At 43.1% G+C, this 16,458-nt stretch overlaps 1 protein-coding gene across 8 annotated transcripts in view; it reads right to left on the bottom strand.

Moving 5' to 3' along the window:
- The window catches only part of SPECC1 (sperm antigen with calponin homology and coiled-coil domains 1), a 286,151-nt gene that overhangs the window by 107,026 nt on the left and 162,667 nt on the right, over window positions 1-16,458 (bottom strand). For 7 of the 8 annotated variants that reach the window (XM_077892486.1, XM_077892485.1, XM_077892484.1 and 4 more), the window contains one exon: window positions 1,450-3,029. The exons of the other annotated variant lie outside the window; for it this stretch is intronic. In XM_077892486.1, coding sequence (XP_077748612.1) covers window positions 1,450-3,029 — 1,580 coding nt within the window. The remainder of the gene's footprint in view (window positions 1-1,449; window positions 3,030-16,458) is intronic. 8 annotated transcript variants of the gene reach the window in all.

The following is a 16,458-nucleotide window of genomic DNA, read 5'->3' as shown; positions in this document are numbered from 1 at the left end:
AGTAGGAAGCCACCTGTCTATACCTCTCCAGCACTGCTCTGTGAGCTAGCAGAATATAATTACCAGCAATCCTCAACATGTAACAAAATTCCAGACTGATTAAAGGATTATTTTTAAAAAATAAAATAGTGATCATCTATGTGATTGTGGGTTGGAGATCTTTCCCAGTGAAGAGTGGAGGAAAAAAGAAGCAATGAAGACCAGATTTGAATGACCTAGCAACTCAATACCATGCACTGGCAAGGGTTCAGGGAAACAGACAAGCTCCTGAATCTGCTGGTGGGAACAAGCCAGTAAATTTCTTGGGGGCAAATTGGATGAATGTATTGAGTGTCTTTAAAATGGTCATACTCTGACATGGTAAGCCAATGTTTAGGAATTTTTCCTAAGAAAATAATCAGAAAAAATAAAAATAAAAAAAGAAAAAAAGAAAAAAAAAAGAAAATAATCAGATATATATATAAAAAAGTATTTACAATATCGAATGACTGGAAAAGAACATAAATGTTCAACAAACAAGTGACCAGTAGAGTACATATGAAATATTTATATAATAGAATAATGGCTGGCCTTAAAATCATGTTTCAAAGAATAATGATGAGAATATGCTCAAAAATATTAAATTAAAAGAGTATGTACAAGATGAATCTAAAAAGTTTTTTAAAGATTCATTTATTTATTTGAGAGAGAGAGAGAGGGAGGGAGGGAGGGAGAGCACACAAGGCACAAGGTGGGGAGGAGGGGCAGAAGAAAAGGTAGAGAGAATCCCCAACAGACTCCCTACTGAGTGGGGAGCTGGATACAGGGCTCTGTCCCACGACCCTGAGACCATGACCTGAGCTGAAATCAAGAGTCAGACTCCCAACCAGGCACCCCTAAAAAAATTTCTTTAACTTGTGGAAAACACACACACACACACACACACACACACACACACACACACAAATCTGAAAGAAAACACCAAAATAGTGACTATATTATTAGTTGGTAGGGAAATTAGGGATGATTTTAATTCTCTGTTACTAGCAGCCCAAAGCATGCAAACTGATAGACCTGGATAACTCATTCTGAGCCAGTAAGACTCAGCTTATTTGTCACCTCTTTCAAGAAGCCCTCCTACACTATCTTCCTTTCTCCTGTATTTTTCTAGGTGTTCCTCCTTGGCACTGGACCCTGAGCTGTCCTCTGTGATATTCTTTATCCCTGCATCGTACTCACGCATTTGATTCACCACATCTCCACTACACTGTGTACTGCCTGTAGTCAGAGATTGGGGTATTTTGTTTTTGTGTCCCCAGTCTGCCTGGAATGGAGCAGATCTTCAAGCTGGAATGCTGGATTCATGCATGAAATTGAGCAAAGAGAATCTCTGTGCTCTGTGAATCTCAAGGTCAAGGAGGGCAATACTACGAAGGATGAGCAAACACTGGTACAGAAGTATCTCCTTACCTTGGCCAGGAGGCTCGAAACATGTTTAATTTCAGCATGCGCCTTTACTAATTCTTGCTTGAGCTCAGCACAAGAGTGTTCCAGCTGATCTTTCTCAGCTCGAGCGACTCTTAACATTTCTTGAACTTCACGACCTTCTGCCGTTTGCGCCATGGGACTGGTCTCCATAGCTTTCTGCTTCTCATTCTCCAAATGAGCCTTCAACGACCCGTTTTCAATCCGCAGCCCCTCCAACGTAGCTTTACACTCTTCCAGAGTTTTGGCCATTGAGCCGTTATTTCGCCGTTCCAGTTCCAGAAACCCATTCAGTTTTTCGTTTTCTTCCTTCAGGTGTTTGATCATTTCTAAAGCTCCTTGGTTTTCTTCCTCCACTTTCCGTAAGCTACAGGTCAGCTGCTGCTGGATGTTGAGCAGCTTCTCTCTTTCGAAGCGGCCCTGATCAAGAATTTCTGCACATTTCTGCTCCAGTTCAAGGATTTTCCCTTCTTGGATATCGGGTTCTTCATTCTTGACTCGCTCTTGCAAAAGATTCAGGAGCTTCTCGTTCTCCTGACTGAGCTGCTCGGCCCTCTCTCGATGCTGATGAAAGGAAGTTTCTAAAAGAGTCTTCTCATCTACCAGTTTCTCATTTTCGGCTGTCAGTTCCTGCACCATTTGTTGCTGGTCTGATAGTTCTTGCAAAGTGGCCTGCAGCTCCTCTGCTGTGCTGTGGTGGTTCTCCTCCATCTTTTGTATCTTCTCTGTGAGGGAAGCCAGGGACAGTTCGCTCGCATTGTTGGGGGAACTGCCAGTGGTGGAACACTTGGAGCTCTTAAAGGGGTTGCTGGTGGAAGACAGAGGTCGGGAGGGGGTGTCAGCTGTGATGTGCTCAAAATCAGAGGCATCTGGGGACAAAGAAGCTTTGGTAACATCGCTGCTGGAAGAACCCGACGGTCTTAACGCGTGTTCGTGTATGTTGCTCCTGTACTCATCGACTTCGCCTGACAACTGATTTCCAGGTGGACTTCCAAAGCTGGATTCCTGAGTCATGGATGTTGGGCAGCTGCTCTCACCAGTGGGGCTTGTGCCTCCATCTGAATTTGGGGAATGCTCCAGATAAGTCAGTTTCTCCCTCAAGGCCCGGTTTTCCTCCTCTAGATCTGCAAGCTCTTTCTGAAAATTCTTGTTTTTCTCCTCAAGAGCTCTTACCAAAGGTTCTGAGTCACTTGGCAAGATAGACGTTCCATCTAGATTTGAGTCTGACATGTCAGCTCCTTCGGTGCTTGGAGTCCTCCTCTCCTTGCATTTCTTCAGTTCACTTCGAAGCTTGTTAATTTCACTATCTTTCGCTTTGGCTTCTGCCAAAAGTTCCCGAACTTGGGACTCCAGCACGGCCTTTTCCCCAACTTCATTCTCTTGCTTGGGTCTTGTGGAAACGGTCCTCAGGTGCTTAGTAGGGGTGGGTGTGCTAGAAGAAGTTGGACTGGACACCGACTTCCTGGGGTTGGAGGGACCACGTGGCACAGTTCTCTCCCTTGAGACAGTTACTGACAGTTCTCGAGGAGCAGGAATGCCTGTCCGTTTGGTGGTTGTCACAGCCCCTAAGGACGGAAGGAGTGAAACCGATGAAACAATACAAGTACTTTTATAAATGAAACCCAGGTGACTTCCCTGGGTTCCCCTCACCTGGGATAGTGAAGAAGGTGGTTCTTGCCCTTTATTCATGCCCCCCACCTAACCAGGCCCTGCTCTAGATAACTACTTGGGTCTGATCAGTTTCTGTGCCTCCTCCCACAGCCCTTTACTTTGGAGGAAGCTGACACCAAGCCCGAGCTCCTCCTCATAATCGCATCCCAGCCATAGTTGCTGATTCAAGGCATGGGCACACCCCTCAAGTGAAGTCAACAGAACAGCAGAAGAGGTTTTCTGAGTAAGACTCTAGAAGATTATCACATATTGTTAGGTTTTTTTCCAAAATGAATGACGGAGAAATTAAAAAAACAAAAACAAAAACAGCAGAGCCAGGCAGTAGGTTTGAGAATGCTTTAATGGGGAGCGCTCCCAGGCGAGGTTCCATGACTCGGAGAGGTGGCCCGAGTCAGGGAAGTCGGAACGGGGTTGGGGAGTGTGGGGGTTTTTAAGCCTTATTGGTTCCGGGTCTGGATCTGGGTGGGTCCCTTGCCAAATTAGGCAAGGGAACACTGTGTCCCTAGGTGATTGGCTGGGGGGTGGGGATAGTACAGATGATGGGGAGGTGGTCCCTGGCTGGAAAGTCCTGGATGGAAAGTTTCAGTTTCCCGTCTAGGCTTCGATTTACTAGAGATGACGTGGTGGTCATGACTGCTTTGGCGGGAAGATCAGCCATTTTGACCCAATTTGAGACGTCCACCATTTTGGGTGCCCGTCTCTCAGCCAGCCCAACACACATAAGGGATCATAGAAATCTGGAAATGGCTGCAACCTCTTGTCCTCACAAGAGGAAGGTGAGAATGCAGAGTATAGAAAGAAAGAAACCAAATTCTTGGTAGCGCTGTGGAATTGGCCAATCAGTCAACCCTGGAGAGTTTGGCCTAGAGCTGGCCTTCCAATTATACAGACCAATAAATACCCTTCCTACAAGTCATCTTGAATTGGGTTTTCTGCAACCTGCAGCTTTATGCATTTGACAACTAAACAAGAGCCTTCTGACAAAATGCAAGTTCATTCTGAATTTCTTAAACATTTAAAAAGAATTCATCAACATCTTGTGGATGAGCACGAATTTGATTAAAAAGTCACATCACACAAATGATACTGAGTTAAGACTAATCTAATCCAATGACCTACTGCTTTTATCAAGAGTAGAAATGGTGTGCTTATTTGTATTCAGAGAAACAAGAACAAACGGAATAAGGACATATTATATGTATCTATGGTACAGTTTTAAATGTTAAAGGGATTTACATAATATGAAAATGATACAGAATTTAGAGTATTTATAATAGGAAATGTAAGGTAAGGAACCGTTTCCTATCTTTGTCTATACTACAAGATTATAAAAACTTTTGGGGGTGAAAACCCAGACATCAATCTCCTATATGCTCTGGAAATGAAACCCACCTCAGAGGTTAAAGTATAAATGAAAGTTTTGGACCTATTTTACAAACCCGAAGACCATTTGATGAATCAAGGCTGAATGCTATAACTTATCTAACTCTGCACATTGGGTTGAGAGTCCCAGTAACAAAGGGCCCTAGAAAGAGACACCAATCTCTAGGCCTTCATAAGGTAGGAAATGTTGGGGGAATGTCTCCAATGAGTGGCAGCAGCCCCAGTCGACTAGGACAGAAGCAAAGCCCAATAGGCATGGTAGCCCTAAGCCTGCTGCCAAGACCACTACTAAGGAGCACCTGCAGCTCTGAACATCCTGAAATCAGAGGTGATGATGTGAAGGCCCATGGCATTCACTGCTGTGTCTAACAATTTTTAAAACTTTGACACAATAAAGGCTAAGCTGGGGGGGCACCCAGGTGGCTCGGTTGGTTGGGTGGCTGACTTGATTTTGGCTCAGGTCACTATCTCAGGGTCCTGGGATCAAGCCTCTATTGGGTTCTGCACTAAGCAGGCAGTCTCCCTCTCCCTCCCTCTGCTCCTCCACCTGATCATGCTCTCTCTCTCTCAAATAAATAAAATCTTTTTTAAAATAAAAACAGGGTGGGGCAGCCTGAGTGGCTCACTTAGCACTGCCTTCAGCCCAGGGTGTAGTCCTGGAGACCCGGGATCGAGTCCCACGTCAGGCTCCCTGCATGGAGCCTGTTTCTCCCTCTGCCTGTGTCTCTGCCTCTCTCTCTGTGTCTCTCATGAATAAATAAATAAAATTTAAAAAAATAAAAATAAAAAAGGGTTAAGCTAGCATACTAATATACAGAAAAACTATGGTTTTTGAAGTGACTTTTCAAACTAAGTTATTGAAAAGCTTAAAGTACTATGATACACACTTAGTACTTTTAGGTACCTGGCTTGCATCCTGCTTAATGAAGAAAACCCTCAGTGAAGAAAAGATTTTTTAAATTATCCTTGTAAAATGAAGATTGCAGTCGCTAAGCAATAAAATGTTTTAGTAACACTGGTTCTCTAGAGTGAAGTAATCCTGGCGAGGGCCCTCATGAAAACGGAAGAGCAACTCAAGTTTTGCTGTAACCACTGTCAGAGCAGGTGGGCGGGAGAGTCCAACACTGATTATCACAGAGCTGCTGGCCATTTTACAGCCACTGAAACTCAGGTACCTTTTCAACTATTCGCTGGTTCCGAGGATGAGCAAAGCTCAAAAAGATGAGCAGATCGACTCTGTCATCATTTCTAGCCGAAGGTGAACTCCTCCCTTCTGCTGCCAAATCTTACTTCTATTCTCCACGTAGACGTTACGACTTGCACCTTACCTAAACTACTAGGAATTTTTTTTCATGTCAAAATACATTTGTGAAATTCATCCAGCTGCGTATTATGAAATACACAATCCAGCTGTATTTGTTACTACATCCATTCTAAAGTCGCTACTATTATTGTTTTCATAAGTTCTTTTTATTTAAAAGGTTCTTTCCATCTCTTGTATGCATCATTTCCAAAACCGTAATTACCAGAGGCTTTGTTTACAGGGTAGCTAACATTCGCTGTCAGACCAAACTAAGGTTGGTGTGTGGCTGCTCACCCCTCAACCGTGTGGGTCTGTAGCCCAAGTACCCCTTGTCACGGGCAGGGTGGGCAGGAGTGCAGTGCTGGCAGTCCTATCGCTCATAGTGTGACAGTTAGAAGGTTCCACTCCTCAGAATCCACCTCAAGTACTGTAAATTAAGAATCCTCACTGCTGAACCACACATCCTGGAACCCTAAAACAGGGCACACCCCCTGACACATATACCATGGCAAGGGTGACGCAGAGATAGCAAGAAGCCTGGGCCGATGGAACAGGAACAGCTCGGCTGGCACTCTTATTTCTTCGGTCTTTTCCCCATCTTCACAACAGACCATCACTTATTCCTACCAAGGCTGGCTATCTAACTGCATGAAGTTAAAATAAAAGCACCTGGGTGGCTCAGTGGTTAAGTGTCTACTTTTGGCTCAGGTTGTCATCCCAGGGTCATGGAATCGAGTCCTGAATCAGGCTCCCCACAGGAAGCCTGCTTCTCCTCTGCCTATGTCTCTGTCTCTCTCTCTGTGTCTCTCATGAATGGATAGATGAAATCTTAAAAAAAAGGGTGGGGGGGCAGATCCCTGGGTGGCTCAGCAGTTTAGCGCCTGCCTTTGGCCCAGGGCGTGATCCTGGAGTCCCGGGATCTAGTCCTGCATCAGGCTCCCTGCATCAGGCTCCCTGCATGGAGCCTGCTTCTTCCTCTGCCTGTGTCTCTGCCTCTCTCTCTCTCTCTCTCTGTGTCTCTCATGAATAAATAAATAAAATATTTTTTTTAAAAAAAAGCAAGCTCCAAATCACAATTGGTAAGACTAATATGATTTCAAAAAAAAACCATGTTTGATATGTTACATTTTAAAATGCCAAATGAGATATTCTATTGTGCTCGATCCCAGGCCCATCAAACTCTGTATTCATAGATACACATGCTAGTAAGGTATAAGGAATACTGACAACAGTTGAGTATTAAGCTAGTTGAACTGTAATTTTCCTGTTTCTTTCACAGTGTTACCTTTATAAATTAAAAAAAAAAAACAGAAGGCAGAAGGAGAAATCCATCATAACAATATACAAAGAAGTAAGGGGGTAGGAAAAATAAATCTTTTTGGAAAATAAAAAGCATGTTTAAAATGATAGCACGACCATTTAAACCATAGATCAGATGACTGTCTTAAGCAGCAATTCTCATGAGCTGAAAATAAAATATTCTCAGTCCCTTTTTATTTTAAGATTTATTTATTTATTCATGAGAGTCACAGAGAAAGAAGCAGAGACATAGGCAGAAGGAGAAATAGGCTCCCTTTGGGGAGTCTAATGTGGGACTCCATCCCAGGACCCTGGGATCACAACCTGGGCTAAAGGCAGACACACTCAACCACCGAGCCACCCAGGCACCCCTCTCAATCCCTTTTGAATTTCCTTGTCTCACTCTGAGAACATGATACACATAGGATGTTCTTTGCTAGGTCTTCTCCCTACCATGCACTGACGAAGGAAATGGTGACATTCTGAAATGACTGATTTTCATTTTCTCCTACAGGAGTTCACTGAGGACCTGTTTGGTGGGAGAGATGGAAATGAAAGTCCACCATGTCTGCTGTCTCACCTCCGAAACACAAGAGAACTTACTCCTTCGGTCTCTATGAATCTAAACCACTAGGATATTTTTTACTATCATTGTTCACAAATTTTTTCTTGAAAAGTTCCAATACCATATTTATTGCCAAATTTAATTTCTCCCCTCAATCTCCATCCCTCTCAACCTCACATGGTCCTTCTTCCCTTTATTCTCCTTATCCATGTTTGGAGGAAGCATTAATCATGTTTCAGATTCCCCCAGTTGAGGAACCTCAAAAACATATTTAAAACATCCTCCCCGGGATCCCTGGGTGGCGCAGCGGTTTAGCGCCTGCCTTCGGCCCGGGGCGTGATCCTGGAGGCCCGGGATCGAATCCCACGTCGGGCTCCCGGTGCATGGAGCCTGCTTCTCCCCTCTGCCTATGTCTCTGCCTCTCTCTCTCTCTCTGTGTGACTATCATAAATAAATAAAAATTAAAACATCCTCCCCCCTTTTCTCAACCAGTGGTAACTGGTTGGTTACCAAAAGAGCACTAAAACCTGCTGTTTCTGGGAATGTTTCTATATTTTTCCTCTGTTTTCCTTTGGTATGGATCCAGTCCAAGGTCTTAAGACTGTGCTGTCTAAATTTCTGAACTGTGCTCACAGGTCTTCCTGATTCTAGTCTCTCCCAGCTTGGAGACATAATGGACCAATATCCCTTAAATATTTTGCTCACTGTTCTGTTAGAGAACCTGTAAGTATTCCCGTCTGCTGCATTAAGGTCAAACTTCTTCTCTGGGCTTTCAGGGTCAGGCATAATAGCATCTGAATCAACATATCCAGTCTTCTCATTTTTGGGGTTTTCTCCTTCCAACATGCCAATTTAACCCACTCAATGTCCCCAGTAATACCTATGACTTGTTGGACAGTATTTCCTTTCCACTGGATCCTTCTGATGGGCATTTAAACATGCTTAACTCTCTTCAACAAAAAAAAAAAAAGGGGGGGGCACCTAACTGTCCCAGTCCATAGAGCATGTGACGCTTGATCTTGGGGTTGTGAGTTTGACCCCTACATCGGGTGTAGATTTATTTATTTATTTATTTAAATTTTATTTATTTATTTATTTATGATAGTCACAGAGAGAGAGAGAGAGAGGCAGAGACACAGGCAGAGGGAGAAGCAGGCTCCATGCACCGGGAGCCCGATGTGGGACTCGATCCCGGGTCTCCAGGATCGCACCCTGGGCCAAAGGCAGGCGCCAAACCGCTGCGCCACCTAGGGATCCCTCGGGTGTAGATTTAAAAAGAAATCTGGAGCCTACGTCATCCTCCAGCTAATACCTAATTTATCTCTTGTTTATTGGTTGTCTTCTCTTCTCCCCCTGTCATTCACTTCTCTACCCACTGCCATTACTCAACCAAAACCATGCCTGCTGAGGTCATTGATGACCTCTATGTGGGCAACACAATGGACATCTTTGATCCTCTTAGCAGAGCTGACATAATTCCTTCCTTTCTGAAGCATGCTTTCTCTTCGCTCAGCAACTGTCCTCTCTCACCTTTGCTGGCTCCTCCTTCTCTCTCTGCTTCTCCTTGTCAGAAGCCTCACACTTAGATCTTGGGCCTTTTTTCTTCTAACAAATTATTTTCCTGGTGATTCTACTCCATCTCATGATCTTAAAATACCACCTACATACTTATCATTTTCTAATTAACTCTCCCATTTGGACCTTTCATCTGAGCAACAGATCTGAATATCAGACTACTTACTCGATAAGCATAACTGAATTATAATAAAAGTATCCCAAACTAGATTAAAGGCATAAAGGCAAGGCTAAGAAAGAATGACCAGAATATGCAAAAGGCCTGGAGTGCAGAGAGTCCTGGCAAGGAGGTGGCTAATGAGGAAGAAGGTTCATTTATAGAGGGCTCAAGGAAGGCCTCACTGATAACTTGAGAGTTAAGGTGATATACACCCATTAAACAAAGCCAGGATGCTTGGAAGAAAGAAAAAAGCACAAGAAAAAGCTCTCAAAAATTTTAAATATATATATATATATATATATATATATATATATATTTAAAATTAAAAGATTCAGTAGGAGGGATGGAATGCAAAATCAAGGAACTCTTCCAATATGTAGGAAAAAAAAAATGAAAACAAGATGGAAAGAGAAAAGATAAATACTTAGGACCAATCCAGAAGATCAAACAATTGATTTACAGAAGATCCAGAAATGGGGCCCCTGGGTGGCTCAGTTGGTTAAGTGTCTTGTCTGACTCTTGATTTTGGCTTGGGTCATGATCTCAGGGTTGTGAGATCAAGCCCTGAGTCCTGTTCCGTGCTCAGCGCAGAGTCTGCTTTAGATTCTCCCTCTGCTCCTCCCCATCACCAGCTTGCATACACACATACACTCCCTCTAAAAAAAAAAAAAAAAAAAAAGATAATTTTTTTTTAATTTAAAGATTTTATTCATTTATTTGGCAGACAGCACAAACAGGGGGAAGTGGGAAAAGGAGCAGCAGGCTCCCACTGATTAGGGAGTCCAATGACTCAATCCCGAGACCCTGAGATCATGCTTAAGCTGAAGGCAGACACTCAAATGACTAAGTCACCCAGGCACCCCTAAATAAATAAATAAAATATTAAAACAACAACAACAAAAAAGAAGATCCAGAAATATAGACCAGTGGAAACAGAGTGAAGGAAATTCCCAAAGAACTAATGTGAGAGAATACCCCAAAGCTGAAAAACATGAGTCTCCAGAACCCATGTCAGGCAAAATGAATGAAAAAAGACCCACATGAAGATACAATACACCTTTTATAAATTTTCAGAACACTAAAATGCCTTCAAGTTTGGGGAAGGGGTGTGAGCATGAGACTGGCCATCAACATTCATAATAGCAATACTGAATTCTTGGAGGCAATGAAGCAAACGTCTTCAAAATTCTGAGGAAAAGTGAATTTCAACCTAAAATTCCATACCCAACCTAACTATAAACCAATCAGAGAGGTAGAAAATACATTTTAAAACATATGAAGACTCAGGAAAAAAAATTAAACTGTTAACACCCTTTCTAAGTAAGTTATTTGAGAATGTGCTCCGGGAAAACAAAGGAGTAAACCAAAGAGAAAGAGGATGAATGATCCTGGGAGAGCAGTGGTTCTAACAAAGGAAACCAGTCAAGGGAAATCTCAAGAGGATACCCACGGAGCAAGTCTGAAGAACAAATCCAAACTGGGCCAAGAGAATAAAGTGCCTCTGAGGGACATTTCTTTGAAAGAACATCTGATTGGATGCAGAGTATGAAAAAAATGAGGATATAACAAAAACTGAAAAAACCAAAAGCTTCATAAAAAAGAAGAAGTTGCATAAGAAAGGACACAAAATCACAACACGACTTTGCTCTGCAGGGAAAAACGATATATACATATATAGTCAAAATTACATTGCAACTCTTTCAATTGACTTGTAGGCAAAGTGTGCAAGACTATTTTATAGAACATTGGAATATTATCCTAGCTAGCAAAAAAAGGTTAAAGAAGAGGGGTGTCTGGTGGGCTCAGTTGATAGAGCATGTGACTCTTGCCCCCAGGATCGTGAGTATGAGACCCATGTTGGGTATACAGATTACTTAAAAAAAAATTAAAACGCTTAAAAAAAGGTAAATGTACAAATGAAAGGAACTGGGAGGTAGAAGATGTGGAAAGATCTGGCAGAAACAGTAGTGACAATAATATTCAACCCATCTTAAAATGGAGAGTCAAAGATACTATATACAATTGGCAAAAGAAGAAATAAAGAAGGAAAATGTTACTGAAATAAAAGATATAACCAAGAAATGAACTTTAAAAAGTGATATCTTAAGACTCTAGAAGGAGGGATCCTTGAGTGGCACAGCAGTTTAGGGCCTGCTTTTGGCCCAGAGCATGATCCTGGAGTCCCGGGATCGAGTCCCGCATCAGGCTCCCTGCATGGAGCTTGCTTTTCCCTCTGCCTGTATCTCTGCCTCTCTCTCTGTCTCTCATGAATAAATAAATAAAAATCTTAAAAAAAAAAAAAGACTCTAGAAGGAGGTGAAATTATGACTTAAATCCTCATCTATCAGAACAGGAGTCAACAAAATGTCTAAATTTGAAAAACTAAAAAAAAGCTATGTCAGGAAAAAGCGAAGACAAGTCACAGACTGGGAGAAAATACTTGCAAAATACATATCATAAAAAGGGGTGTTATCCAAAATATACAAAGAACTTAAGAATAAGAAAATGAACGACTTGATTAAAAATGGGCAAAATACCTGAACGGACACCTCACAAAAGAAAATACACAGATGAGAAAGAAGCATATGAAAAGATGTTCCACACCACAGGTCATTAGGGAACTGTAAATTAAAACAACAATGTAAAAACCAGTACACACCGATGAGAATGGCTAAAATCCAAAACGCTGACAACACCTCATGCTGACAAGGCTGTGGAGCAATATGAACTCTCATTCATTGCTGGTGGGAATACAAAATGGTACAGCCACTTGGGAAGACAGTTTGGCAGTTCCTTACAAAACTAAACATACTCTTGCCATGATTCAGCAATCACACGCCTTGGTGTTTACCCAAATGAATTGAAAAATTATGTCTACATACAAACCAGCACAAAGCTGTTTAGAGCAGCTTTATTCATAATTGCCAGAACATGGAAGCCACCAAGATGTCCTTTAGGAGGTGAAAGGATAAACTGAGATACATCCAGGCAATGGAATATTCTTCAGTGCTAAAAAGAATTGTGCTACAAAGCTATGCAGAGACAAGGAGGAAACTTAAAAGCAAATTGCTAAGTGAAAGAAGCCAATATGAAAAGTCTATATACTGTATGATTTCAACTATATGACATTCTGGAAAAGGCAAAATTATGGAGATAATAGAAAGATCAGTAGTTGCCAGGGGTTGGGGGGGAGGAAGAATTAGTAGGGGCAGCACAGATGATTCTTAGGGCAGTGAAGGTATTCTGTAAGATACTATAATGGTGGATACATTTGTCCAAACCCATAGAACATGAACCCTTATGTAGATCATGGACTCTGGGTGACTGTGATGTGTCACTGTAAGTGCATCAATTGTAACAAATGTACCACTGTGGTGAAGGATGTTGATGGTGAGGGAGGCTGTGCACATTTGTGTCGGGGACAGGGGTTATATGACCGTCTGTGCTTTCCCAATTTGCTGTGCCCAAAACTGCTCTAGAAGTCGATAAAAAAAAAAAAAAAAGGCACTTTGCGCAAGTATAAGTGGTTAACTTTGATATGTGGGACAACAAACAGGAAGGTGTAGGGCAGTAACAGTTTTGCTTTTTCATGACAAGCGCCCCATCCTATTTCATTTCTTTCTTTTTTTTTTTTTTTCCTATTTCATTTCTAACCTGTGCATATACTACTTTGATAATGAGAATTAGGAAAAAGAAGTGTGAATGTTTGTGAATACAGTGCGGAAGTAGGTAATCAGTAGTCAGTTGGTTTTACAGGCAGCACTGTTCCTTTGGACTTAGAACAAGTGAGATAAAAGAAAAAAGTTTCAGGCAATGCAGCAAGCAGAGGCACTGCCATAAGGAACTAAGTCTGTTATCAAATTTCCAGCCCCACCTCACCTGTGGCAGAGAGTAATTTTTTCCTAGCTAGACTGTCCTTTGGGGAGTTTCAACAGAGTGTTTTCTAGAGATTCATATATCTCATATTAAAGTTAATGGAAACTCCTTTACAAAGCAAACAGAGGAAGAAGAAGCACAAAAAAATTCTACACAGACTAATGAACCAATTACTTGCTAATTCCTTCCCTAAAAGCACCATAGGGTCCACATTTAGAGATGGTTTGGGTAACAGCTTAAAAGTTTTCTGTCTTGTCTTCATTTTGCCCCCCGCCAATGCCAAATTAATTTTGCTCACACTCCACTTACTCAGCATCTTGGGTTAGTTTAAAACACTTGTAAATCTGCAATCTTTTTTTCCTAAAGAGTCACACTGTTCCACGGCCACCATGAACGGAGCTCCATACAGAGAGGGCCTGTGAACAAAAGACCTCTAACACTCAGAAGGGGCTCTGGCCTAGGGAGGGTACAGTGACCACTCTGTGCTGGGGTAAAGGCTAGATAAGGCAGGAGACAAAGCGGCAGTGTTACGAGAAGAGGTAATAGCACGGTCTGGATGGCTTCTTGCAGGTGGTCCACACAGCCGGGAGCTGGCATTGCCAGGAGAAGCCAAAATGCAAAATGGCTCAGGAAGGGCATCTCCCAACATGCCATTTGAAAAGTGCAAAACAGGTGGGGTCATCTCGTTTCCACTGAAACTCAGGTGGCTGGAGGAATGGTTGGTCCCAGAATTCACTCTGTATGCTGATTTGGTCTCCTCACCCACTGTGTGGGCCAAATGAAATCCTCATTACCTAACTCAAGAGACCGGTACCTCTGGCGCAGGAAGTGTACCCCCAGGGTCTCTAGGCAGCAGACACTAGAAGGAGGAGTTAAGGACGGTGGGGCTTTAGTGAATTAGAAGATCTGCCTCTCCATATGCAGCCCTTCTTTCAGTAGAGATGAGAAAAGATCGACTTCCCAATTTGTGAGTCTTTTTTGAGGGGGGTGGAGGTGGAGCCCAGCCCGGGGCTAGAACTCACAACCCCGAGATCAAGACCTGAGCTGAGATCGAGAGTTGGATACTTAACTGATAGAGCCACCCAGCGTGCCCCCACCAATTTAAGTCTTGATGCAACTCAGAACGACCCATTCTAGATCACAATTTAGCTCTGACTCCATAAAATACACACTTGGCTCAGTGATAGCTCCACTCCATGGCAATGGAGTGAGAAACTTCCAAGTTCGACCATTAAAAGACACAAAATTCACCTGAATTTGCAGTTACAGGAATCAGGGAATTAGGTGGACTGGGCATGCTGAAATGGATTTAACTGGATTACCATCACTTTTTGTTCTTTTTTTTTTTTTTTTCTTAAACCACACATAGGTCAAAATGCTAAACTTAAGGATTGACCACAGTCTTTACACTGGGAGTTCACAATGCAGGAAATGGTAATACCAGTTTACTTGTGTAGTGCTTTGGCTTTCTAACCATTTTCATACGCATTAATTTGAGGCTTACAAAAATCCTTTGGTAAAGTATTGTGGGGTTTTTGTTTTTGTTTTAAGATTTTATTTATTTACTCATTAGAGAAACAGAGAGAGAGAGAGAGAGGCAGAGACACAGGCAGAGGGAGAAGCAGGCTCCCTGCCGGGAGCCCGATGTGGGACTCGATCCTGGAACCCCGGGATCACAACCTGAACCCAAGGCAGATGCTCAACTGCTAAGCCACCCAGGCATCCCCGGCAAAGTATTATTATCTTCATTTCATGGGTAAGGAAACAGAGTCTGAGAGGCTTCACAATTTGCCCAAGGGCCTCACAGTAAGCATGTCTTCTGATACCTAAGGAAGCTCAAAATCATATTCTTTCAGAACTGGAAAAAAACAGAGAAATCATGTAGCCCAATCTTTCATACAAAGTAGTAGTTACAGCATCCCATCTCTTGCTAGTCACCAAACTGTCACGTGCCAGTTACCAAAGGAGATTCCAGTCTCAGCCCCTTTCACTGTTGGAAGCTCAAACAGCTGGACAAGCCTTCTCTATATGTGGCTGCATTTGAGCTTCGTGAACATGGCACATGTTGGTTCCAGTTCTGAAACTATCTGGAACTACAAAGAATAGAACTACTGCTTCTTCCACGTGACGTCTGAATACGTGAAGGCAGCTTTGTTTCTCCTTGGTTTTCTCTTCTGTAAGCAAAGCATTCCTAATCCTTCCCACCAGGCCTCACGGGACCCGGGGTCATTCATCGGGTGGACTGCCCGGAGACGCTCTGATTTAGAAACATCCCTCTGAAATGTTACCCAGAATCTCAAGAATGCTGCAGATGTGGTGACTACGAGCAAGGAATCTTCTAGTCACAAGAGAGCACCCAACTGAAGCTTGCAACAATCAAATGAGAAGTTCTTGGCTCACGTTAACTGGAATTCTGGGGGCAAGTCTGACTGCAGGTCCTTGCACAAGTGAAATATGTTCTCAGGCTCCATGGGCTCCCTCCCCTGCTCCTATGTTGCTCAATAGGTTGCTTTCGTCAGTGAGCTGCCTTGCCTCATAGCAGCAGGATGCCTGGTCGGTTCCAGGCCTCACATCTTCACACCATCACATCCAGGGAAGAGGGGGCTAAGGCTCCCCCAGAGGCTCCAACAAATGTCTCCTCACATCTCTTTCTGCCTGGGCCCCTACCCGTCTTGCCTCATGAAGCTCAAGGTGATACACTGAATCACTGAAAGCAGGGAAAGTGGTGAATTCTCTGAGGAGAATTTCTGACAGGAATTCCGGTAGCAGAGGCTGGGAACAAACCTCAAACGAATCGTGCCCCTGCCGTGGTCTGACTAAAGCGGAGGGAGTTCCCTGGCGGTCACAGCACACTGGGGTCATAATGCAACATATAGAAAGTGGTAGAGAACACCAGTTTAAGACCAATAAAAATGGCTTCAGATCCCAGCAGGGGATAGGAGGTGACAACTGAAAATTGTGTATACTGTTTAGCAAGCTACCATCGTTTCAAGGACAAAGTTTCCTCACAACTTCATAGCTAGAAAGAACCATTTTATCTTGCAGGTCAGGAATCTGGGAAAGGCTTGGCCAGGCGGTTCTCACTTAGATGGTAGCTGGCTGGGCCAGACGTGCCAGCCAGCTCGCACAGAGGGCGGACAGGTGTTGTTACCTGGGAGCTGA

This window comes from Canis aureus, chromosome 3 (assembly GCF_053574225.1).
Source record: "Canis aureus isolate CA01 chromosome 3, VMU_Caureus_v.1.0, whole genome shotgun sequence".
NCBI classification, from domain to species: Eukaryota; Metazoa; Chordata; class Mammalia; order Carnivora; family Canidae; genus Canis; species Canis aureus.
The sequence above is the reverse complement of the archived record's forward strand: the minus strand, read 5'-3'. Positions and strand labels throughout refer to the sequence as shown.